At 37.5% G+C, this 24,991-nt stretch overlaps 1 protein-coding gene across 1 annotated transcript in view; it reads left to right on the top strand.

Annotated features, from left to right (window-relative positions):
- ZNRF2 (zinc and ring finger 2) overlaps positions 1–24,991 on the top strand; it is a 159,025-nt gene that overhangs the window by 45,490 nt on the left and 88,544 nt on the right. The window contains exon 2 of the mRNA XM_022584225.3: positions 7,199–7,294. Coding sequence (XP_022439933.1) covers positions 7,199–7,294 — 96 coding nt within the window. The remainder of the gene's footprint in view (positions 1–7,198; positions 7,295–24,991) is intronic.

Here is a 24,991-nt window from a genome sequence, read left to right as displayed (position 1 = left end):
AGAATGTGTAATTATCCATTTGTACTTTCACATTCTTATTAAATTTAAAATATTTAATTTATTATGTCATCCATTTTTATGTTTAGATTGTCCAAATTTGACAGGGAGAAGCCCTTTGAAACTGGCTTCTGTGCCTTTTTGTGTGTCCATATCAGTTTTTGAGCACTTCCTTAATCTGGCACAACAAGATATTCAAGGCTCAACTTTTACTCCCTGCCCCAGACTTAGAACCAGCCATTTTTTCAAGGATCCCTGGTTCCTTTTTGTCGGGGGAATGATATTTAGAACCCAAGATCTGGGGGTAGATCCTTTTTGCTACTGAAGTATCATTGCTTCTAGGCTCTTTTGGTGGACTGAGCTAAATAAGTGTGTGTGTGTGTGTGTGTGTGTGTGTGTGTGTATTTTTCTTTGTATCTGTTTGATATATAGTTAAGTTCATTTGTTTCCATTTATATTTACTTTTACTAGGGACTTTCCTCATCCTTTTTTATTTTTAATTTTTGACTACATATATTATTAACATTGTTCAAAAGTCAAAAACTTTATTACTTGGCGCAGCCAAATAAATAAATATTTTTTTAAAAACTTTATTAAATATTTTTTAAAAACTTTATTAAAAAATAAAGTTTTTTTCAAACTTTATTAAAAACTTTATTAAAAGGTGGACTCAGGAGTACCTTCTTTAAGTTTTTCTTTCACTACATTCTCATTTACCACCTGTAGGTAACATGTATGTAAACCTTTTTTTTATAGTTTTTTAAAAAATTTATTTAATTTTATTATTTATTGTTTTTGGCTGCGTTGGGTCTTCATTGCTGCGCACAGGCTTTTCTCTGATTGTGGCGAGCGAGGGCTGCTCTTCGTTGTGGTGCGAGGGCTTCTTGTGGTGGCTTCTCTTGTTGCAGAGCATGGGTTCTAGGCGCATGGGCTCAGTAGTTGTGGCTCGCGGGCTCTAGAGCGCAGGCTCAGGCTCAGTAGTTGTGGCACACGGGCTTAGGTGCTCCGTGGCATGTGGGATCTTCCCGAACCAGGGCTTGAACCCGTGTCCCCTGCATTGGCAGGCAGATTCCCAACCACTGCGCCACCAGGGAAGCCCCTGTAAACCTTAATTAGAAATTTATCCTTCCTTGTTTTTCTCTTTGCAGGTATACACGTACACATGTATTCTTAGTTAAACTTCTTTCTTGCACAGTAGCTAGCATAACATATGCCTGCTTTTTCACATTGTTTTTTCCAGTTAATATAGTCTGGGTATCTCTTCATATCAGTTTATAGAGACCGTTCTCATTTCTTTTTTATAGTTGTGTAGTAACTCCGTTGCATAATGCATAATTGTTTATTCACCGAATCTCTTATGTGTTTCCAATATTATGCTATTTCAAAGAGTGCCACAGTAAATTACTGTGTGTGTGTGTGTTTTAATTAAAACATAAATGTATTATGTCTTGAGGTTCTGTGAGTAAGGTAGGACCAGTAGATGGGCTTCCCACTTGGGATCTCTCAGGCAGTTGCAGTTGGAAGTTGGGATTGGAGTCATCTGAAAGTCAGAGTAACTCAACATTCAAGGTAGCTCACTCAGTATGCCTGGAACTTAATGATATTGGTTGTTAGCTCAGAGTTCAGCTTGGGCTGTCAGCTGGAATGCCTACCCATGACCTCTCTGTGTGCCTGGGATTCACAGAGCGTGTCAGCTGGGTTTGAGAGGGAATGTCCCCAAAGCGAGCATCCCAAAAGGCCCAAATGGGAGCTGCAAGGCATCTTAAGATTTATCTCAGAAATCCCAGAATATCAGTCATGCATTCCATTGATCAAGCAAGTTATTAAGGCTGGCCCAGATTCAAGGGGAGGAGAATTAGACTCCTTAATGTGAGGAACAGGACGCGTGAAATTGACAGCAGCTATCTCTGGATAGCTTTTTGTGGGGGGAATGATATTTAGAACGCAAGATCTGGGGGTGGATCCTTTTTGCTACTGAAATGTCATTGCTTCTAGGCTCTTTTAGTGGACTGAGGTAAATAAGTGTGTGTGTGTGTGTGTGTGTGTGTGTATGTGTATGTATATTTCTATATAGGTAGGTTGCTAGTGCGCTTTCTAGCAACCATAACTCACATCCCTTCCATATGTAAAGCGTACTCACTTTGTTCCTAAGACCCAGACAGTCTCATTCCATTAAGGGATCAATTTGAAGTCCAGGATCTTGTTATCTAAGTCAAGTCCAAATATGGTTGAAGCTTCTTAGGTGCAGTTCCTCCAGTACAGCACCTTGTAAACAGTTTCTCTTGACCTGAAGACCTTTACAGAGATCTTTATTTCTCCATACAGGTTTGAGTTATTATCTAGTATCCTTTCATTTCACCTTGTAGGACTCCATTGAACATATCTTGTAGGACAGGGCTAGTGGTAACAAACTCCCTCAGCTTTTATCTGGGAATTTCAAAATTTCTCCCTCACTTTTGAAGAAGTTTTGCTGGATATAAGATTCTTAGTTGACAGTCTTTTCCTTTGAGCACTTTAAATATATCTGCCAACTGCCTTCTGGAGTCCAAAGTGTATCATGAGAAATCTGCTTGTAATCTTATTGAGGATCCCTTGTACGTAATGACTCACTTCTCTCTTGCTGTTTTCAATATTATCTGTTTGTCTTTTGAAAGTTTGATTATAATGTATCCTGATGTGGCCTCATCTTACGTGGAGGTTGTTGAGCTTCTCAGATGTTTATATTCATGTCTTTCATCAAATTTGGGAAGTTTTCAGCTATTATTCAAATATTTTCTCTACTCTCTATTCTCCTTCTGAGACTCCCAAATGCATATTTTGGTTTGCTTGTTGGTGTCCCACAGGTCTCTCTTAGACTCTGTTCACTTTTTTCAAACTTTTTTCTTTCTGTTCCTCAGACATGATAACTTCTATTGTCCTATCTTAACGTTCACTGATTCTTTCTTCGCCTTGTTCAAATCTGCCTTTGAATCCCTCTAGTGAGTTTTTCATTTCAGTTATTATACTTTTCAGCTGTAGAATTTCTTCTTCGTTTCTATTTAAGTTTTCTATCTATTGATATTTTGTTCATACATCATTTTCTTGAGTTTCTCCACACCTTTCTTTAGTTCTTTGAGCATCTCTAAGACAGGCATTTTAAAGTCATTTTCTAGTATATATCTGCCATCAGTTCTTTTTCATGGGCAGTTTCTGCTGTCTTCTTTTTTTTTTTCTTTGAATGGGCCATACTTTCTTGTTCATTTGTATGCCTTATTTTTTGTTTTTTTCTGAAAACTGGACATTTAAATCTAATAATGTGGTAACTCTGGAAATCAGATTCTGCCCCTTCCCTGGGGTCTGCTGTTTTTTATTATTGTTTTTTGGGGGTGTTGTAGGCTGTCTCTGTGCTAAGGATCATCAGCCTGAGGTATAAACTTCTCAGGTCTTTTTGGACTCTTTCCTGAATCTGCATAGTCACTTTCTAATTTTCCTCATATAACCAATTGTTTTGAAATGTGCTAGTCTTTAATGTCTGGCTCTCCAAAGGGGAAAAAGAGAAAAACGAAGAGGGCCAGAGAGGCACAATCCCTTTAAATCTCCTTGAAGTCTCTTCAGCTAGAGGGGAAGGGGCTTACAACAATAGAGGGAGGTCCAACAACAGTGACTGCCTTTTTCTTTGTCTGTGCCTCCTGGATCAGAAGCAGCAATCAGCAATCAGAGCGCAGATTCCCAGTATTTGGAGCACAGGGTCCTTTTTGCCTACCCTCACTCCTGTAATCTGTGTGCAGGGTGCTCCAGGAACAGGTGCACCACTGCCTGCCATGTGGCTGGGATGGGGGGAAGGATAACTGCCTCTGTGCTAAGAGCTGAAATGAACCGCAATGTATTGTCCAAGTCTTCTTTCCTTTGGAAGTTGCAAGCCTTCAACAGATTCCAGACTTCCACAATAGTTCCTTCAAACAAATTCCGCCCATTCAATTTTTGTCTAGGTGGGGAGGTAGATTCCCTTAGTGCTTCCTACTTTGCCATCTTCCCATAATCCTCTATCTGTGCATGTGTTTTCTGGTATTGGTGGGGGCATACCTTCAAGGAGAGATCCTAAAAGTGGGATTGCAGGATCAGAAGGTAAATACACATGTAATCTAGTTAGATGTTGTGAAATTACCCTCTGTAGAGGTTGTACAATTTTGCATTCCTACTAGCAACATATGAAAGTACCTGTTTCTCCAGAGCCTCACCAACCATGTGTTGTCAAACTTTTGAGTTCTTGCCAATCTGGGAAGAGTAATGATATCTTAATGTAGAGATAGATAAAGTAAAGCCCAAGGAGAGAAAACAGTATGTACAAAGAACCACCTGGATTTTTAGTTAAAACAGAGTGAAATAAACACATGTGTTTCTTTCCTCCCTCCTTAACACACTAAAATGAGAGTAAAGAAATAAACAGAAGAACTTGAGAGGAAAGTGCTTCTTTCATTATGACACTACAGTTTTTCATGTGTTTAAGCGTTAGTTACATATCTTTCTTTTTGGTGAGATGTCTGTTTAAAACTTCTGCCCATTTTTCTAACAGGTGTTTGGTTTTCCTCATTTTTTAAAGAGTTCTTTGTATATTAAGGATAGTGTCCTTTTGTGATAAGAGTTGTAAATATTTTCATTAGTCTTTTGAATTTGTTTCTGCTGTGTTTTCATGTGCAAATTTCTTTCTTTTATTGCATTATGTTTATGAGAGAAGCCCTGAAAAGCTGTTTGGAAGCTCTATATGTAAGGCTAAGACTTGTGAACAGACAAGGATCTCTTGCTGTTTCATTCTGTGGAACTTTTGATTTAAGAGAAGACTCTACCAGTGTCTTGGTAGAGATAGAGAAAAGGAGATTGTTGGGAAGGGCCCTTTTCCATACATAAATATTTATTTATTCCCTTGTTTTTTTTCCCTTCACCTTGCTGTGCCTGGTGTCCTCAAGCCAATCTATTTTGGGTCTTTTTTTTTTTTTTTTTTCCTGTAGTAGACCTTCATTCTGCTCTATTTGGGAAACTGTAGTTGCTTGGCTATATGTCATAGGTTGGAGACTTGGGGATGTTTTTTATTAAGTCTTTCAGTCAGTCTAGATTTTAACCACACGCCTCACCATTGTTTTGGGAAGTTATTGGAGGTATAGATTCCTGAGTCCTTCGAGAATTATGTAGTGAGAATTGGCTTACTTCTGCAGACACTTAGGATGTCTGTTTTCTCAGTCCTGTTAATTCCTTCATCTGTTCTCATCTGCTGCTGTCTCCTTTCAAGTTCTTTATCTTGTTATATTTATTCTCACTTTTAGTAGATTTTAGGTGTAAGGAGAAAGAAACACATCAATTCATTGTATTTAATTAGAAATGCAGTGGTTCTTTATACATACAGCTTCTCTCCTTAGGCTCTACTTTGTGGGCAGTTGGATGGCTCTCAGTGGTTCATGGTATTTCACTTTTGTTTGATAATTTAGAGTTTATGTGCCAGTACTCAGATGATTTTGATCAGCAGTTGGAAAATTGGGTACTTTTTTTTTTTTTAAGTCCTGTGTAACTTCAAGGGAAGAAAGTTTTTACAATTTTAAGCAAAAGATTATTATTGGTCCTGGAAATAGGAATGCTGCTTGAGAGTCTCTTTGTCTTCTCCCCATTTGATCCATATTTTGCAGTATTGCTATAGTCTGTGTTTGGGGATTATAGCTATTTTGTAGTTTAATTTTAGATTAATCCCCTTTGCTTTTTCTTCTTTTTCATTTTGGTGGTTTTGAAGAAGTGGGAAGTAAACATACCTTTATTCCTTTCTTTTAAAATGTATTTAATACAGTGTGAAAAACCATGCTCAAAAACATGTATTTCATTTAAGAAGTCGAATAACTGGATTAAGTACCCATGCCAAAACCTTTTCTTATTCAGTAAAGCTTTGCACGAGGTATGACTCTAGTCTGACATGTTGGGTTGCAGTGAGTTTCATGTCACGACAAAGGGAGGAGAATGTCTGTAAGAACACACATGTACTAGAAGTAGAGCTACCAGAATCTGAGGCAGCTTTAGGGACTGGTTCTTTTTTTCACCACCCTTCTTATTAGTTGTTGTCTTTCACAGCACTTTGCTCCTCTCTGCACATCTGCTCTAAGATCTCCATGTGAACCATTTTCCTGTGCTTACTGATAGTTTCTGTTCTCTTATAAATTCAGACTACAGAATAGACACCCCACCCCAGTCTCTCTTACCTTTACCTACATGTGACCTTTCTGCTTCAGCTGTCTACAGCTGACCAGTGTACTCTCTTGCTGTTTCTTAAGTCATTAAAAACAAATTGGCCCAGACCATCTTTTTGTGCCACCCTGGTTTGTTGTTCCTAACCAAACCATAAATGGACTTTCTTGGATCAGTTCACTTCTCAAGCAGGTTGGGGATGTTGGAGAAGGGAGCAGTAGGTCAGCAGGGAAGCAGCAGGGAACCATGGATGGACAGTTACCCTTGGTAAGTGAGGGAGCAGGATAGAGCTGAATGCATAACATTTCCTCCTTCAGTCTACCAATTTATTTTTAATAGAGTACTTCAGGCAAATACTTAGTACAGATTGAATATTGTAGGAAACTAGCTAATATTTGTATCAAAATTGACGAGAAATCTGCTGTTTGGTGCTATTTTCTGTTTGCGTTGTGACTTCAGAAGCATGGTATGGCCGTAAGACCACTATACTAGGAGTCAGGATAGATTCTAGACCTGATTTTGCTGTTCTGTGAAAGGCTTCACTTTCTTCATTAGATAAATTTTTTAAAGGTCAGTGGAGTAGAATAGTTTCTAAGGTACTACCTAGCTATAAAACCTTGCGACTCAAATTATACTATAAGCTGGGAAAGGTACTTTCCGCAAGGATGGTCAGAATAAACAGCTATTATAATGAAATCATAAGTTCAGATTAATGTAAAAAATTAGAAACAAGAATGATTGGACCCATACATTAGAAAAGGGTGCAAGAGTTTTGTAGTGAACTACATTCTCCTCATTTAAGCTTGTTTTATTTGAAATCAGGTGCTGTTTATAAACTGATTTAAGTCAGATATTATAGTCACAAACTGTTTTCCCAACTTAAGTTGCACATAGGTAGTGTATTAGTGTAATATTGAAGTTTGAAATTCTTCTGCTTTTTTAAAAAGCATAGTTGGATATTCAAAGTAGTGAAGTAACATGGATTTCTTTTACTTTTTAGGATTTAAGTGTCCTGTATGCTCAAAATTTGTACCCTCAGATGAAATGGATTTGCATCTTGTGATGTGTTTAACAAAGCCAAGAATAACCTATAATGGTAAGTCCAGTGCTTTAAAATAATACTTTAAATTAGAATTATCTTAGATTTTATGAATTTCGTGTTTCAGGTAAAAGTTAAAAGGCCAGGAAGGACTATCTATGAGCCCTGAGCTAACTGGTATCCTAATTATGTCTGGTGCTTTGGCTGTGCCATTCTTACCTGACCACAATCTCCAGATACTCAAAACCATGGGAGAGATTTTCAATGTAGTCCTGGTACATTTTGAAATAGACTTGAAAAAAAAAAAAAGGAATAGTTCATTCGTGACTTTAGATGAATAGAATGAAATAAAGGAAAAAGGAGAGCTTTTTTCAGAATTTCATAGATAAAAAGACAAACTTCAAAATCCGTGGAGAAATTTTAGATTTTTCAAATGTAAAATTTGGTTTGAAATAGAATGAGTAAGAAGAGTACCAGTAAACAATGAAGCCAATTGAAAGATCGACTTCTTGATCAGCAAATGTTTTTTCAGTACCTGTCAGGTATGAGGTATATAGTGTTAGGAACTTGGAATATAGCAATGAATAAAACAGATGGATCCTACAGCCTAGGATCAACCAAAGGTTAATCAATGTAGTAACACTTAGTCAATAATCTGAGATTTCTCCTCAGATTACAGAAATCTTGTCGGGGTAAAATTTAACACTGAAGTGAACACGTTATTTTGAGTAGCTTTTTTGCAAAATGTTTTAGGAATCTCTGTCTTGATAAGGTAGTGCTTCAGTCACACTATTATAGTAATAATTGAGCACTTTTTCCCATTTTCCAGTGTATAAGTAAAAGTAGCTTTTAGCATTTCCTTTGAATAGTAAGTGTACCTGTTGATTATTATATATAAACCTTTCTGCATTAGGAAATTGAATTGGCTACTTTTCATAATCTAATTGAGATTCAGTTACTTAAGAAATAAAAGACATTTTTATTCAGGTTCAAAATTTGAGGTAAAATTGATTGGGCTTGTTTCTTATACTTACTCTATTATCTTATCATTACCCTCCATAATTATTATGTTTATTACAAGTGTTTTTAAAATAAATATCCTTAAATCTCAAGATTCTGGCCTTGAATTTTAAAAGCCAAGTGTATTTCCTTTTACCATATAATATATTTGCATATAATCTTAGTATTCTGTTTATTTACTTTTTGTGTAGTGTATTTGGATATAGTCCTCTTATGTGTTGATATTTGGCAGTTTTTAATTTCCTGATTTAACTGTGCTCAAGTCATTAAAGTTTTCTACTAGATCACTTGTGTGGTGGCTTAAAAAGCAATATGTAAACCTCTGCTTGGGGATACTGTGATCCAAGAATTCAGGTTTTAAATATTTGACAGTATTCCAATTTAGAAGTTAGTAAACTTAATGTAAAAAGTAAATAAAGTTGCAGCCATTTTTAAGAATGGCTTCCTACTTTAAGATAGTTAGACCTGAAATTTTTTAATTTGTTACCTATAGATTAACGTCTATAAACATTCACAACAAGAGGCAAAAACAGCTTCTTTATAAACATATATGATTCTTGAATGTTTTAAATGTGGACAGTGGCCAACTGTGAGTTAAAAGAAGGAGGAGCTGTGATTGACGGGTTTAGGTTAGATAGAGGTGGCAGATTGGTAATGTACTTTCCCATCACAGGCTAGGAGAATTCTAAGGTTTTGAAGGCAGAGCCCTGTAGGGGAGGAAAAAATAATCCCTTTACCTTTCTGAGTTCTTGGCTGAGACCCCTGTAATAAAAGACAGATTAACAAGAGGAAAACAAATACAAATTTATTAACAAGTATACCTCCTGGTGTACATAGGAGGTACCCAGGGGAAAAATGAGCTGATCTCCAAGGTGATTTAGAGTGTGGGCTTAAATAGCATCTTCAGCTAAAGACAAAGAAGAGAGTGAGGGTGGGGAGGCCAGTTGTGGGGGGTCACCAGGAAAATCATGACAAACAAGACGTCTGTTACGTGGATATAGGTTAGTGCCTGCTCCTCTGAGAAGATTCTCTTGGAGTAAACTTTGTGATTTAGAGCAGCCCTCCTTCTCTTCCTGGTAGTGAGAAGGAAGACACCCTTGCAGATGGAGAGTTCTTCTGTTCAGTATTATGTAACAATCTAAATGGGAAAAAAATAGACACATGTATATGTATAACTGAATCACTTTGCTGTACACCTGAAACTGTCAACACGGTTAATCAACTATGCTCCAATATAAAATAAAGAGTTTTTTAAAAACGTATATTTCCCTTACTAAAGGGTAACTTCTACATTCAGAGCTTCTCTTGAGTCTGCTATTTCTCAGTCATTTAAAAAATAATCCTTATGCCAAAGAAGCATATTTTAGGGTAGCATATTCTGCTACCCTTCAGTCATCAAAATCTGATCTGTCAAGGATATGAGCCTGTGTGAGAACCAGCCCCTTTAACACCTAAGCAATAATCTAGGATTATTATGAAGTTTAGAACAAGGTGAGTTGGAGAATCCTGAAATGGAATCTTTTTAGTCAGCTGGACTCCTCACAGCTTCATATTTTAATTCCTAAAAGTTGATTTCGTAGAGAGAGATGCATTAGAGAGATTGGGTCTCTAAATTGTGTTAATACTCAAACAAGAATTTTATTCAGTGTAGTGCTTATTAACTAAAACCTTTTGCAGCCTTTCCTAAAGTAGCTAGATCTATAATTTTTAAATTTATTTGTTAAATGTATATTAATTGAACTGTCTACAGACATTCACAGTTAGCAAGGAGAATAGTTGGGCTTATTTTTCAGGCTGGGTATTATTTATAGTCAAACCCCTGAATAGGATGAATTCCAGAAATTTGACTATAACTTGGTGATTCGGAGTTTCAAATTCATATTCACAGAGATGATATTCTGAATGTTGGTTTGATTTACCAGGCTAGCCCACAGAAGCTTTCTTATTGTTTTTTAATCTGTAATATATTCAAATACCCAAGTCCTGGCAACTGAAGAAGAAAATTGACTCGCCAGGTGAAAGCTCTCAAGATTTAGGCAACTGGCTCAGCAGAAGTTCAGGTAGGAGGCCCAAAGCAATCATGGCAGGGAATGATTCAGAGTGATGTGAGTGGTTATGTATTTGCGGGTGGTATTCTTGGCAGAATGGAAAAAACGTTCAGAATGACACAATGAGTGTTCGTAGATAGATAGCCCTTAAGTCAGAGACTGCCTGCTTCATATACTTTCCCCCTCTTTCGTGGGCTTCATTGTTTAGTTCATGGACCTAGTAATTTGATGTATGGTCTTATGAATGTAATATAAATGTTGCAAGCATAGAGTCTCTATTTCCTTGTTCCTCATCTTCTAAAGTATTTCAGAACAAACAAATGTGAAATAAATATTGATAGCAAATTTTTACTCTTGATTTTCTTGGTCTTTAAACTTTACTGGATCATAGCATGTTTTGCATCATATAAAGTTCAGTTTTCATTTTAGACTTCTGTGATTGAACTCAGTATTTAAGAAATCTTTGTGTTGTTTTATTTGTAGTTAGTACTCTGTGTGTGCATGTGCACCCAAAGGAGGTGTAACTTGAAATAAGTTTGTCTTCTGAGAGTTAATTATAAACCTATATAGTGAATCAAAAGAGAGCTTTTCAGAATCATCAGAAAGAAGACTGACTTTATGGAGAGAGTAAGATGAATATTACTCTTTTAAAGTAATCATTTTTGAAGAAAGATTGAGTCAGTTTCTTTTTTTATAAATTTTTGGCTGCGTTGGGTCTTCATTGCTGCGCATGGCTTTCTCTAGTTGCGGCGCGCAGGCTTGCAGTGGCTTCTCGTTGTGGAGCACAGGCTCTAGGTGTGCAGGCTTCAGTAGTTGTGGCACGCGGGCTCTAGAGTGCAGGCTCAGTAGTTGTGGCGCACGGGCTTAGTTGCTCTGCTGCATGTGGGAGCCCTTAGAGCAGGGCTCAAATCCGTGTCCCCTGCATTGGCAGGCAGATTCTTAACCACTGCGCCACCAGGGAAGCCCCAATTTCTTTTTTTTTTTTTTAATTTTTATTTTATATTGGAGTATAGTTGATTAACAATGTTGTGTTAGTTTCAGGTGTACAGCAAAGTGATTCAGTTATACATATACATGTATCTATTGTTCAGATTCTTTTCCCATTTAGGTTATTACAGAATATCGAGCAGAGTTGCTTGTGCTATACAGTAGGTCCTTGTTGGTTATCTACTTTAAATACAGCAGTGTGTACATGTCAGTCCCAAAGATTGAGTCAATTTCGAAGCGAACTTGTGCTATAATAAAAGAGAGGGAAAAGGATCTCATCTTCTGTGCTGTCGGTGGAAGAGTGTATCTTATCTGCTTACTTGGATGTTGAAGAAAATTTGCAGCAGACAGTCAGTGCTTGATTCCAGTGTGCACATGTAGTCTTCTAATGACCTGGCTTTCCTCCATGTAGCATGTTTGCAAGAAAGCACGTATTTTCTCCCTCTGTAATTGCTTTCTGGCTTTTCAGGCAGTTGTGGGTCTCATTTTAAGTTATAAACTTGCTTTCTGCCTTACATACTACATTTTCTTGGTTTTAAGACCTCCCCCCCACCCCCACCCACGCCGCCGGCACTCCAACACACACAATTTAATCTTTCTGAATTCAGGAGGCTTTCTGAAATTGGCATGTCTCTTATAATTAAGGTTAAAAAATATATTTGTCAGTTACGGAGCAGGATTTTAAATAAGGACGTAGTTATCATTGCCTAAGTTTGTGTGACCTTGGCCTTCTGTGGAAGATATCTACTGTCTGATCTGATGACTCTGTTCATCTGTTTGCACTAGTTTTTGTGGCTGAGTTTTCTTTACGTTTTTCTTCTTTTATAAATTATTTATTTTTTTTAATTTTTGGCTGCGTTGGGTCTTCATTGCTGCGTGCGGGCTTTTCTCTGGTTGTGGCGAGTGGGGTCTACTCTTCAGTGCGGTGTGCGGGCTTCCCATTGCGGTGGCTTCTCTTGTGGAGCATGGGCTCTAGGCACGTGGGCTTCAGTAGCTGTGGAGCGCGGGCTCAGTAGTTGTGGCCCACAGGCTGCAGAGCACAGGCTCAGTAGTTGTGGCACAGGGGCCTAGTTGCTCCGCGGCTTGTGGGATTCTCCCGGACCAGGGATCGAACCCGTGTCCCCTGCATTGGCAGGCGGATTCCCAACCACTGCGCCACCAGGGAAGCCCTGTGGTTGAGTTTTAACCACAAAATATGGATTCCTTAATAGTGGTTTTATTTATTTTTTAAAATAAATTTATTTATTTACTTATTTATGGTTGTGTTGGGTCTTCGTTGCTGCACGCGGGCCTTCTCTAGTTGTGGTGAGTGGGGTCGTTGCAGTGCGCGGACTTCTCATTGCAGTGACTTCTCTTGTTTCAGAGCACGGGCTCTAGGGGCGTGGGCTTCAGTAGTTGTGGCTCGCGGGCTCAGTAGTTGTGGCTCATGGGCTCTAGAGGGCAGGCTCAGTAGTTATAGCACACGGGCTTAGTTGCTCCGTGTGGCATGTGGGATCTTCCCGGACCAGGGCTTGAACCCGTGTCCCCTGCATTGGCAGGCAGATTCCTAACTGCTGAGCCACCAGGGAAGCCCAAAATGTTTGTTTTTAAATCATTAAAAAATGAATAAGAAGTAAGTAAAAAACAAGATATATTGTGAATAAGATGAGATTTGAACTCTTTAGACATTAGTCACTGAAATTAAAATCTCAACTGATAGATTAAGCAGCAGATTAGACAGAGCTGCAAGGAGAATTAGTAAAGTATAAGATGGATCTGAGGAAATTACACAGAGTGTAATAGAGAGGTACATGGCATGGAGCCTGTAACAAAAGATCTACCATACATACAGTAATCTCTTAAAAAGAGATGGAATTGACTTCTGGTTTCCAGTTCCACATGTAAGAAGTCTGCAAGTAGCCACTCAGTCCTGAAAACAAGTAAAAAGCCAAACAGACTGAAAAATCAACAACTCTTCTTAGATCCATAAGAGATGGGAAAGGCACAGGGCAAACCACTGCCCCCGCAGATTGTGGAGATACGCAAATACAGAGAGTCACGGGTTTCAGCTTACTGCAGCAGACTCAGTGGGAACCAGTGCCAGGGTAAGGAAAACCTGGACTGTAAATGTTGAATTGCTGGGGGCTTAGCATGGACAAATCTGAGAGTTTAAAAACTCCAGGGAGATCCCCACAATATTTTAAGATTTACCACTAGGAGTTGAACCAGGTTCCCATGGTAAATGTCAGAGAAAAATACCCTTCTCCTTCTGGCAGGGGGATGGGAAAATGAACTATCTTGAAATATGCCAGAGGACTCTTAACAAGGTTTGCCTCAAGGGAAACTAGTTAACCAGAGCCTAACTGACCTGGGAGAACGGTAATACTCAACTCGGGCCCACTCTAGCCATCCTGTTCTACCTAATGCGGGAGAAGAAATCCTGAGAAACACTGTTTGTTTGTTTGGGTTTTTTGTTTTCTTAAATTTTTATTGGAGTATAGTTGATTTATAATGTTGTGTTAGTTTCAGGTGTACAGCAAAGTGAATCAGTTATACATATATCCACTCTTTTTTTTTGATTCTTTTCCCATACATGTCATTACAGAGTACTGAGTAGAGTCCCCTGTGCTACACAGTAGGTCCTTGTTAGTTACCTGTTTTATACATAGTAGTGTGTATATGTCAGTCTCAATCTCCCGATTTATCCCCTTACTCCCTGGTAGCCATAAGTTTGTATTTTACATCTACGACTCTGCTTCTGTTTTGTAAGTTCATTTGTGCCCATTTTTTGGATTTCACATATAAGCGATATCATATGATATTTGTCTTTCTCTGTCTGATGTCACTAAGTATGACAGTCTCTAGGTCCATCCATGTTGCAGCAAATGGCATTATTTTGGTCTTTTTTATGGCTGAGTAATATTCCATCGTATATATGTACCACGTCTCATTTATTCATTCCTCTGTTCCTGAACATTTAGGTTGTTTCCATGTCCTGGCTATTGTAAATAGTACTGCACAGAACATTGGGGTGCATGCATGTATCTTTTCGTATTATGATTTTCTCTGGGTATATACTGAAGAGTGGTATTACTGGGTCGCATGGTAGTTCTGTTTCTAGTTTTTTAAGGAACCTCCATACTGTTCTCTATAGTGGCTGTACCAGTTTACATTCCCACCAACAGTGTAAGAGGGGTCCCTTTTCTCCACACCCTCTTTAGCATTTATTTGTAGATTTTTTTGATGATGGCCATCTGACTGATGTGAGGTGATACCTCATTGCAGTTTTGATTTGCATTTCCCTAATAATTAGTAATGTTGAGCAGCTATTCATGTGCTTTTTGGCCATCTATATGTCTTCTTTGGAGAGATGTCTACTTACGTCTTCTGCCCATTTTTTGATTGGGTTGTTTGGTTTTTTTTAATATTGAGCTGCATGAGCTGTTTATATATTTTGGAGGTTAATCCTTTGTCCGTTGATTCATTTGCAAATATGTTCTCGCATTCTGAGGGTTGTCTTTTCGTCTTGATTATAGTTTCCTTTGCTGTGCAAAAGCTTTTAAGTTTCATTAGGTCCCATATGTTTATTTTTGTTTTTATTTCCATTACTCTAGGAGGTGGGTTAAAAAAGATCCTGCTGTGATTTATGTCAAAGAGTTTTCTTCCTGAGTTTTCCTCTAAGAGTTTTATAGTGTCTGGTCTTACATTTAGGTCTCTAATCCATTTTGAGTTTATTTTTGTGTATGGTGTTAGGGAGTGTTCTGATTTCATTCTTTTACATGTAGCTGTCCAGTTTTCCCAGCACCACTTATTGAAGAGACTGTCTTCTCCATTGTATATCCTTGCCTCCTGTGTCATAGATGAGCTGGCCATAGATGCGTGGGTTTATCTCTGGGCTTTCTATCTTGTTCCATTGATCTATGTTTCTGTTTTTGTGCCAGTACCATATTGTCTTGATTACTGTAGTTTTGTAGTATAGTCTGAAGTCAGGGAGCTGATTCTTCCAGCTCCGTTTCTCTCCCTCAAGACTGCTTTGGCTATTCTGGGTCTTTTGTGTCTCCATACAAATTTTAAGATTTTTTGTTCTAGTTCTATAAAAATTGCCATTGGTAATTTGATAGGGATTGCATTGAATCTGTAGATTGCTTTAGGTAGTATAGGCATGCTCACAATATTGCTTCTTCCGATCCAAGATCATGGTATATCTCTCTAACTGTTTGTGTCATCTTTGATTTCTTACATCAGTGTCTTATAGTTTTCTGAGTACAGGTCTTTTACCTCCTTAGGTAGATTTATTCGTACGTATTTTATTCTTTTTGTTGCAGTGGTGAATGAGATGGTTAATTTCTCTTTCTGATCTTTCATTGCTAGTGTATAGGAATGCAAAAGATTTGTGTGCATTAATTTTGTATCCTGCAGCTTTACCAAATTCATTGATTAGCTCTAGTAGTTTTCTGGTGGCATCTTTAGGATTCTCTATGTATCGTATCATGTCATATGCAAACAGTGACAGTTACACTTTTTCGTTTCCAATTTGTATTCCTTTTATTTCTTTTTCTTCTCTGATTGCCATGGCTAGGACTTCCAAAACTATGTTGAATAAAAGTGGTGAGAGTGGACATCCTTGTCTTGTTCCTGTTCTTAGAGGAAATGCTTTCAGTTTTTCACCATTGAGAATGATGTTTGCTGTGGTTCTGTCATATATGCCTTTATTATGTTGAGGTAGACTCCCTCTGTGCCCACTTTCTGGAGAGTTTTTGTCATAAATGGGTGTTGAATTTTGTCAGAAGCTTTTTCTGCATCTATTGAGATGATCATGTAATTTTTATTCTTCAGTTTGTTAATATGGTGTATCACATTGATTGATTTGCGTATATTGAATGCTTGCCTTCCTGGGGTAAATCCCACTTGATCATGGTGTATGATCCTTTTAATGTGTTGTTGGATTCTGTTTGCTAGTAGTTTGTTGAGAATTTTTGCATCTATGTTCATCAGTGATATTGGTCTGTAATTTTCTTTTTTTGTAGTATCTTTTCTGGTTTTTGTATCAGGGTGATGGTGGGCCTTGTAGAGTGAGTTTGGGAGTGTTTCTTCCTCTGCAATTTTTTGGAACAGTTTGAGAAGGATGGGTGTTAGCTCTTCTCTAAATGTTTCATAGAATTCACCTGTGAAGCCATCTGGTCCTTTTGTTTGTTGGAAGATTTTTAATCACAGTTTCAATTTCATTACTTGTGATTGGTCTGTTCATCTTTTCTATTTCTTCCTGATTCAGTCTTGGAAGGTTATACCTTTCTAAGAATTTGTTCATTTCTTCCAGGTTGTCGATTTTATTGGTATAGAGTTGCTTGTAGTAGTCTCTTGGGATGCTTTGTATTTCTGCAGTGTCCATTGTAACGTCTCCTTTTTCATTTCTAATTTTATTGATTTGAGTCCTCTCCTTTCTCTTGAGTCTGGCTAATGGTTTATCAATTTTGTTTATCTTCTCAAAGAACCGGCTTTTAATTTTATTGATCTTTGCTATTGTTTTCCTTGTTTCTATTTCATTTATTTCTGCTCTGATCTTTATGATTTCTTTCCTTCTACTAATTTCAGGTTTTGTTTGTTCTTCTTTGTCTAGTTCCTTTAGGTGTAAGGTTAGATTGTTTGAGATTTTTCTTGTTTCTTGAGGTAGGATTGTATTGCTATAAACTTCCCTCTTAGAACTGCTTTTGCTGCATCCTGTAGGTTTTGGATCACCGTGTTTTTGTTGTCATTTGTCTCTAGGTATTTTTTGATTTCCTCTTTGACTTCTTCAGTGATCTCTTGGTTATTTAGTAACATTTTGTTTAGCCGGTATGTGTTTTTTACATTTTTTTCCCCCAGTAATTGATTTCTAAATCTCGTAGCGTTGTGGTCAAAAAGATGCTTGATATGATTTCAATTTTCTTAAATTTACTGAGGCTTGATTTGTGACCCAAGATGTGATCTGTCCTGGAGAATGTTCCATGAGCACTTGAGAAGAAAGTGTAATCTGCCGTTTTTGGATGGAATATCCTATAAATATCAATTAAATCTATCTGCTCTATTGTGTCATTTAAAGCTTGTGTTTCCTTATTAATTTTCTGTCTGGATGATCTTTCCATTGGTGTAAGTGGGGTGTTAAAGTGCCCCCTCTATTATTGTGTTACTGTCCATTTCCTCTTTTATAGCTGTTAGCATTTGCCTTATGTATTGAGGTGCTCCTATGTCGGATGCATATATATTTATAATTGTTACATCTTCTTGGATTGATCCCTTGATCATTATGTAGTTTCTTTCCGTGTCTCTTGTAGCATTCTTTAAAGTCTATTCTGTTTGATATGAGTATTGCTACTACAGTTTTCTTTTGATTTCCATTTGCATAGAATACCTTCTTCCATCCCCTCACTTTCAGTCTGTATGTGTCCCTAGGTCTGAAGTGGGTGTCTTGTAGACAGCATATATATGGGCCTTGTTTTTGTATCCATTCAGTGAGCCTGTGTCTTTTGGTTGGAGCATTTAATCCATTCACATTAAGGTAATTATTGATATGTATGTTCCTATTACCATTCTCTTAATTGTTTTGGGTTTGTTTCTGTAGGTCCTTTTCTTCTCTTGTTTTTCCCAGTTAGAGAAGTTCCTTTAGCATTTGTTGTAGAGCTGGTTTGGTGGTGCTGAATTCTCTTAGCTTTTGCTTGTCTTTAAAGCTTTTGATTTCTCTGTGGAATCTGAATGAGATCCTTGCTGGGTAGAGTAATCTTGGTTGTAGGTTCTTCCCTTTCATCACTTTAAATATATCATGCCACTCCCTTCTGGCTTGTAGAGTTTCTGCTGAGAAATCAGCTGTTAACCTTGTGGGAGTTCCCTTGTTAGTTATTTGTCATTTTTTCCTTGTTGCTTTTAATAATTTTTCTTTGTCTTTAATTTTTCTCAATTTGATTACCATGTGTCCCAGCGTGTTTCTCCTTGGGTTTATCCTGCCTGGGACTCTGCGCTTCCTGGACTTAGGTGGCTATTTCCTTGCCCATGTTAGGGAAGTTTTCGACTATAATCTTCTCAGATATTTTCTCAGGTCTTTTCTCTCTCTCTTCTCCTTCTGGAACCCCTATAATGTGAATGTTGGTGCATTTAATGTTGTCCCAGAGGTCTCTTAGGCTGTCTTCATTTCTTTTCATTCTTTTTTCTTTATTCTGTTCTGTGACAGTGAATCCCACCATTCTGCCTTCCAGGTCACTTATGTGTTCTTCTGCCTCAGTTATTGTGCTATTGATTCCTTCTAGTGTATTTTTCATTTCAGTTATTGTATCGCTCATTTCTGTTTGTTTGTTCTTTAATTCTTCTAAGTCTTGGTTAAACATTTCTTGCATCTTCTTGATCTTTGCCTCCATTCTTTTTCCGAGGTGCTGGATTATCTTTACTATCATTATTCTGAATTCTTTTCTTGGAAGGTTGCCTATCTCCACTTCATTTAGTTGTTTTTTCCGGGGGTTTATCTTGTTCTGTCATCTGATACATAGTCCTCTGCCTTTTCATTTCGTCTGTCTTTCTGTGAATGTGGATTTTGTTTCACAGGCTGCAGGATTGTAGTTCCATTTCATAAATCTTTATGTCTTGCCTTTTGTTTTCTTCTTATATTACTTTCATAATTTTTTTAAATCATTCCAACATTCAAGGCAAGTTTTCCTGATCATAAGAAATCAGAAGAAACAACACAGAGACATTGAAAAGACTTTTGGAGTGCGAGAAAACCCAGTAAACCTTTAGAGCTGTCCTCAGAGAGAAATGATTTTTTCCTCTGGTCCCAGTTCTTACTTTGGTTGGGATGTGGTATTGGCAGACTCTCATCTTAAAGAAATTCTAATGCAAATTAATAAAATGCATTTCCAAGTTTATCTCATTTTTAAGTTTCTTCTATATTAGAGCAAACGTAGGACTCAGCTCAAGTCTATCAACAGTTTTGCCCCTTCGTAAAATATTTTATATGTATGTACATAGTAAAGGGTAAACTAGTCTATTTAGGTATTTATTCTAGACCTTGAAAGGATTAATAAGATTTGGAGAGAAATGCAGGGTGAGCTCAGAAATAACAGCTAGGTAGGTATAGTTTAGGGGAGCAGAGCATGATGAAAGGGAATTGTAGGTGAGAAGATAAATTTAGGGCAGTTTTAAAATAAATTATTTGGAATTTGGAAGATTAATCTTGCATTCATGTGCAGAAATATTTGTAAGGAATGTAATTTCTTTAAAGACTAGTTTGGAGAGTGGTGTGGTATTTTATGTAGGAAGTGGTTAGATGATGTATTAGGAGGAGAAAGAGACAGGTGAAGAAAGAATGAATTGGGTTTAGTGAGTGCTGGAAATGGGGAGGGAGGTGTCACAGGTGATTTGAGGATTGGCAGTGGAGGACTCAATTTTGGGTAAAGAGATTGTAAGAGAATACCTAGCTGCTCTAAACTTTGTGCCAGGGATGTTGGTCTTTGCAAAATGTGAAAATTGTGAAATGTGATTCTTTTCAAAGGATTTTTCCAAAACGAGTAAGGGTTAGGGTTAGGGTCACTGAGTATTTTGTTGCTTTCAAGAAAGATTTTACAGAGGACTATTGAAGAAATGGCTTGTGAATATTTTTTCAATGACCATTTATTACTTGTATAACTTTTTTTTTTTTTAATGGTTTTTCTCTCTCGTTTAAGTCATCTTGGCCCTGATAATTCACCGCACTGCCCTGCATTTGCCTCAGAGATGGCCTTGAGAAATATCTTCCCAGATAGTGGTTTGGTTTCAGGGAAGGCAGTATTAACAGAGTGGCTTTGCCTTTTTGGTGAATTGTATTTAACTCTTAACATTTTAACAGTGTATTAAGGTAATAGAACAATAAAAATAATAAAAATATTCTAGGTAGTTTCACTCCTTTGCTATCTGAATATTTATAATATTTATGATTTGCTTGATTTCTCCCATTTTTTGCTGGACTGATTTTGGGATCTCTAGGCTTTTTGACCTCTAAATACCTCCTAGATTATTGTTACTTAGGATTTCTTTTATTTTGCTCCCTTTAAACTGTATTTCTTGGTATTCAGTTCTTAGACCTTTCCTTGTAATGCTTTTTGGTATGAGAGGCCTTTCTGTAGCTGAAAAATCTTTGACACCCAGTACCCAAATCTTGGTTTCTAAATACCATTCTTCTGTAAAAAGAAAACAGGGCTTCTTGGAGAAATGGCTGATTCGAGGGCTGGAGCAGAGAAAATAAAAGCCTGGAGATCTTGTGTTGTCTGAAAGCAAGGAAGTGCTCAAAAATCAAAAAGATGAGGGCATAGGAGCCAACCTGAATGAGCTCCCAGTGAATAATTTGAGCAAGAAAATTAATATAGCATGGTATTGGATTATAACTCAAAATATAAAATAAATATATCTGGTTCCATCAATCAGTCAGTAAAACAGAAGAGTAGAAGTTTAACTTGGAGATTAAGCCTAAGAGACATTTCTTTTTAAAAAGTTGTTTTTTTTAAAAAAAATTTAACGTTCCTATTTGTGGTGATTTAAAAGAATTTTTTAATGGGCCGTAGGTGCTCTCTGATTTTAAGTATCCCCAAGACACACTAAGACATATTGTATATGGCACAAATATAACTTGAAATACGTAATCTCAGTTTATTATCACCCTTTCAATAATGGATAAAAGGGATTTTTAGGGGGATGAGAGCTACTGTTGTAAGCCCCAGCAACAAAAGACTTCATAATTTTCTCTTCCTCTGGTTTTAGAGGGAAAATGCGAGTTAATTTTCTCTCATTTTTATATTGTGGAATTCTCATAGTGAAGGACTCCTATTATGAAGTCTTACTTTCTAGCTTCAGACATTTTATGTTTATTATATACAGAATACAGATGAGTGAATATAAAGTATAGCCTGTTATTCATTAACATAAGACTCAACTGGACTGTACATGTTTTACACTATATTAAATCTTACAAAGAAAAGATGTTTACTGTCTTGCTCAATGCTTTTTTTTTTTTTTTTTTTAAGATTTTCAGTTTATCTGTTAAGGAGCATGATTTATCTCTACATTTGTTTTGATTCATTGAGAACCTATATCTTTAGTGTTAAACTTGTTAAATTTTTGACTAGTATTTTATAGTTTTGATACTGTTATGGATGGCTTTTGCTTACCGTTTGAATATCAAATTGGTTTTGCTGGTAGAAAACGAAGGCTGGTTGTAGGCGAGTCTTTGGATTTTCTAGATTTATGACTTCATCTGCAAATGAAGATAACATTTTCAAGTGTTTATGCATATGTGTTGTTTCTTTGTCTTACTGCATTAGTTTGAAGCTTACAAATGATGTTGATAATAGTGGTGCCAGTGGACATGCCCGTCTTATGTGTCTGTAGTGTTTCATTGTTTCATAGATGCTTGCTTAGAATTTTGGTAAATCATCTTTATTGTATGTCATTCTTGTCTCATTCTCTTTTACTTACGGCAAGAAACAGCCTAATTTTAGTAAATGCTTTTTCCCCTTTTTATTTGTTGATAAATTACGTTGGTAGATTTTCTGATGTTTCAGTTGAATTGTGTTGATTTCTAATGTTGCTGGATTTAACTGTTTGATCATGGATTATTAATCTTTTAAAACAATGCTACCAAGTTTGTGCTAGCTAAAGATTATGCTAGTAAAATAAGTGGGAAAGCTTTCCATCTTTTCTCTTCTCTGGAATAATTTGAAAAACCCAGGAAGGACTGTTCTTTTCATATCAGATAGAATTTGACTGTAAAACCATCTACCCCCCCCCCTTTTTTTTTTTTTTCGCGGTATGCGGGCCTCTCACTGTTGTGGCCTCTCCCGTTGCGGAGCACAGGGTCCGGACGCGCAGGCTCAGCGGCCATGGCTCACGGGCCCAGCCGCTCCGCGGCATGTGGGTCCCTCCCGGACCGGGGCACGAACCCGAGTCCCCTGCATCGGCAGGGGGACTCTCAACCACTGTGCCACCAGGGAAGCCCAACCCCTTTTTTTTAAGATAGATCTTTGACAGTCCTTATAACTTCTGTGATTATTAGTATATTCATGTTCTTCTACTTCCTCAGTCAATTTTGGGAATTTGTGTTTTGTTAGAAAATAATTGTTTTTTTCTAAATGTCCTAATTAATTGCCATAGCATTGCATGAACGTTTTCTTACAAATATTTTAATTTTTAAAATATTTTTGATTATATGGCCCATTTCGTTCTAATGTTATATATTTTTGTACTTTTGAACCTTAAGCTAGTTAAAATGGCTTATGTTTAATTGATATTTTCAAAGAAGCTACTTTAGAGTTGTAAATAAAGCTACTAATTTATTAGTACTATGTACTGAATAAAGCTACTTATTTCTTTTCAATTTTTCAATTTTTTTTTTTTCTTTGCGGTACGCGGGCCTCTCACTGCTGTGGCCTCTCCCGTTGCGGAGCACAGGCTCCGGACGCGCAGGCTCAGCGGCCATGGCTCACGGGCCCAGCCGGTCCGCGGCATGTGGGATCTTCCCGGACTGGGGCACGAACCCGTGTCCCCTGCATCTGCAGGCAGACTCTCAACTACTGCGCCACCAGGGAAGCCCCAATTTTTAAATTTTAATAAAAGTATTTTAGAAATAGAAGTATTTTCTTATAAGAGCTTTATTTGTATCTGAGCTTTTAATATAAAATATTTTTGTTAATGTCTAGATAATTTCTCATTTCAATTTTTAATTCTATTTTGATTCAGAGGTTAACTAGAAAAAAATCCTTCTTAATTTTGAAGATAAATTTTTTTATGAGGGGAGGGGTATGTATGATGGGAAGTCTTTTTGATCTTGATATTAGAGAATGCTGCCCATAATAACTATGTTTTTGAAATTCATTGTTGTTTTCTTTGTGACCACGTACTTCACTGACCTCTGTAAATCATGAATATAAGAGAAACATATATGTTTTCTGTAGAGTAAAAAATTTACTTCTACTATTATTCTTTTTAATTCATATGTATATAAGTACTTCCAGTAAATTGAGTTTGGTTGTATTATTGAAATATTCTGTATCCTTGCTTATGTTTGGTTTACATAGTCTGACAGATTTGGAGAGAAGTTTGTTAAAGTATCTATCCCCTCTCTGGCCATGGTTTTACTAATTTTTTCTTATTATTTTTAAGTTCCTGTTGGTGATAGTGTCCTTGCAACAGTCTTTTTCTGGCTTTATATATTTCATAGCTATGTTATTTGAAAAACTATTTTTGACTTATTTTCTATTTGGGTTGAATCTTTTTATGTTATAAAGTACACTTCTCTCTGTTCTGCTTTCTCCAAGATTTTTTTTTTTGCCGTACGCGGGCCTCTCACTGTTGTGGCCTCTCCCGCTGCGGAGCACAGGCTCCGGACGCGCAGGCTTAGCGGCCATGGCTCACGGGCGCAGCCGCTCCGCGGCATGTGGGATCTTCCTGGACCGGGGCACGAACCCGAGTCCCCTGCATCGGCAGGGGGACTCTCAACCACTGCGCCACCAGGGAAGCCCTCTCCAAGATTATTTTGACTTAGGTTTACCAGAAACTGTGAAAGGTCTGAGAATTTTACCCTACTTGTAAGGTAACATATCAGTCTGCCACAGTTTCATGAATTTTGGCAGAAAAGAGAATCAAAGGACTTCTATTATTATTAATCATAACAGCAGCCAGAGTATCAGCATTTTTTTGTGCCACTTCCTGAAGTCCCTGTTCCCACAGGGTGATGGTGAAGAGGGCAAGGGGATATCTGCATGCTCAGCGATTTGCATTACACAAGAGGAACCCTGAGCTTAGGGAAGTAAGCAGGTCCACCCTTGCGCTGGAGGGGACACTGAATCTTTCAAGGCTTTTTGCTCTACAAAGATCCTTGAAAAGATAGTCCAAGACTTGAACAGGAGAGACCCATGGAGAATTGTTACCCCAACAGTTTCTTTTTATTTGTACTTGCCTATCTTTGCTTATTCTTTTTTTTCTATAATTAATTTAAATTTTATTTTTGAATAGGTAATACGTTTGCCAAAGCAGAGAGGTACAAAGGATGTACCGTGAAGTCTTGCCCTCACCTCAGTCCCTCAGTCACCCTTTCCAGAGGTGGCCAGTACTATCAATTTCTTGTGATCCTTCCAGAGATATTTAATGCATATGCAAACAAATAGATACATATGTTCTGTTCCCACACACTCTTTACACCATGGTATCATGCTGTAAACATTCTGAACCTTGAGATTGTTTTATATATCCTGGAAATTATTCCAAATGATCTTCATCGTTCTCTTTACTATTATTACCTTATATATATGTATATATTTTAAAAATAATTTATCTTTTTAATTTTTGGCTGCGTTGAGCCTTCATTGCTACGCGTGGGCTTTCTCTAGTTGCGGCAAGCAGGGACTACTCTTCGTTGCGGTGCGTGTGCTTCTCATTGCGGTGGCTTCTCTAGTTGTGGAGCATGGGCTCTAGGTGCGCGGGCTCAGTAATTGTGGCACACAGGCTCAGGAGTTGTGGCGCATGGGCTTAGTTGCTTTGTAGCATATGGGATCTTACTGGACCAGGGATCGAACCCGTGTCCCCTGCATTGGTAGGCAGATTCTTAACCACTGCGCCACCAGGGATGTTCAATTACCTTATATTTTATAGGTGGATGAACCACAGTTAATTAACCAGTCTCTTGTGGATGGGTGTTTAAGTTGTTCCTGGTATTTTGTATGTGTATGGT

Source organism: Delphinapterus leucas, chromosome 9 (assembly GCF_059928025.1).
Source record: "Delphinapterus leucas isolate spDelLeu-1000000601 "Yukka" chromosome 9, BTC_Dleu_Yukka2, whole genome shotgun sequence".
NCBI classification, from domain to species: Eukaryota; Metazoa; Chordata; class Mammalia; order Artiodactyla; family Monodontidae; genus Delphinapterus; species Delphinapterus leucas.
The sequence above is the reverse complement of the archived record's forward strand: the minus strand, read 5'-3'. Positions and strand labels throughout refer to the sequence as shown.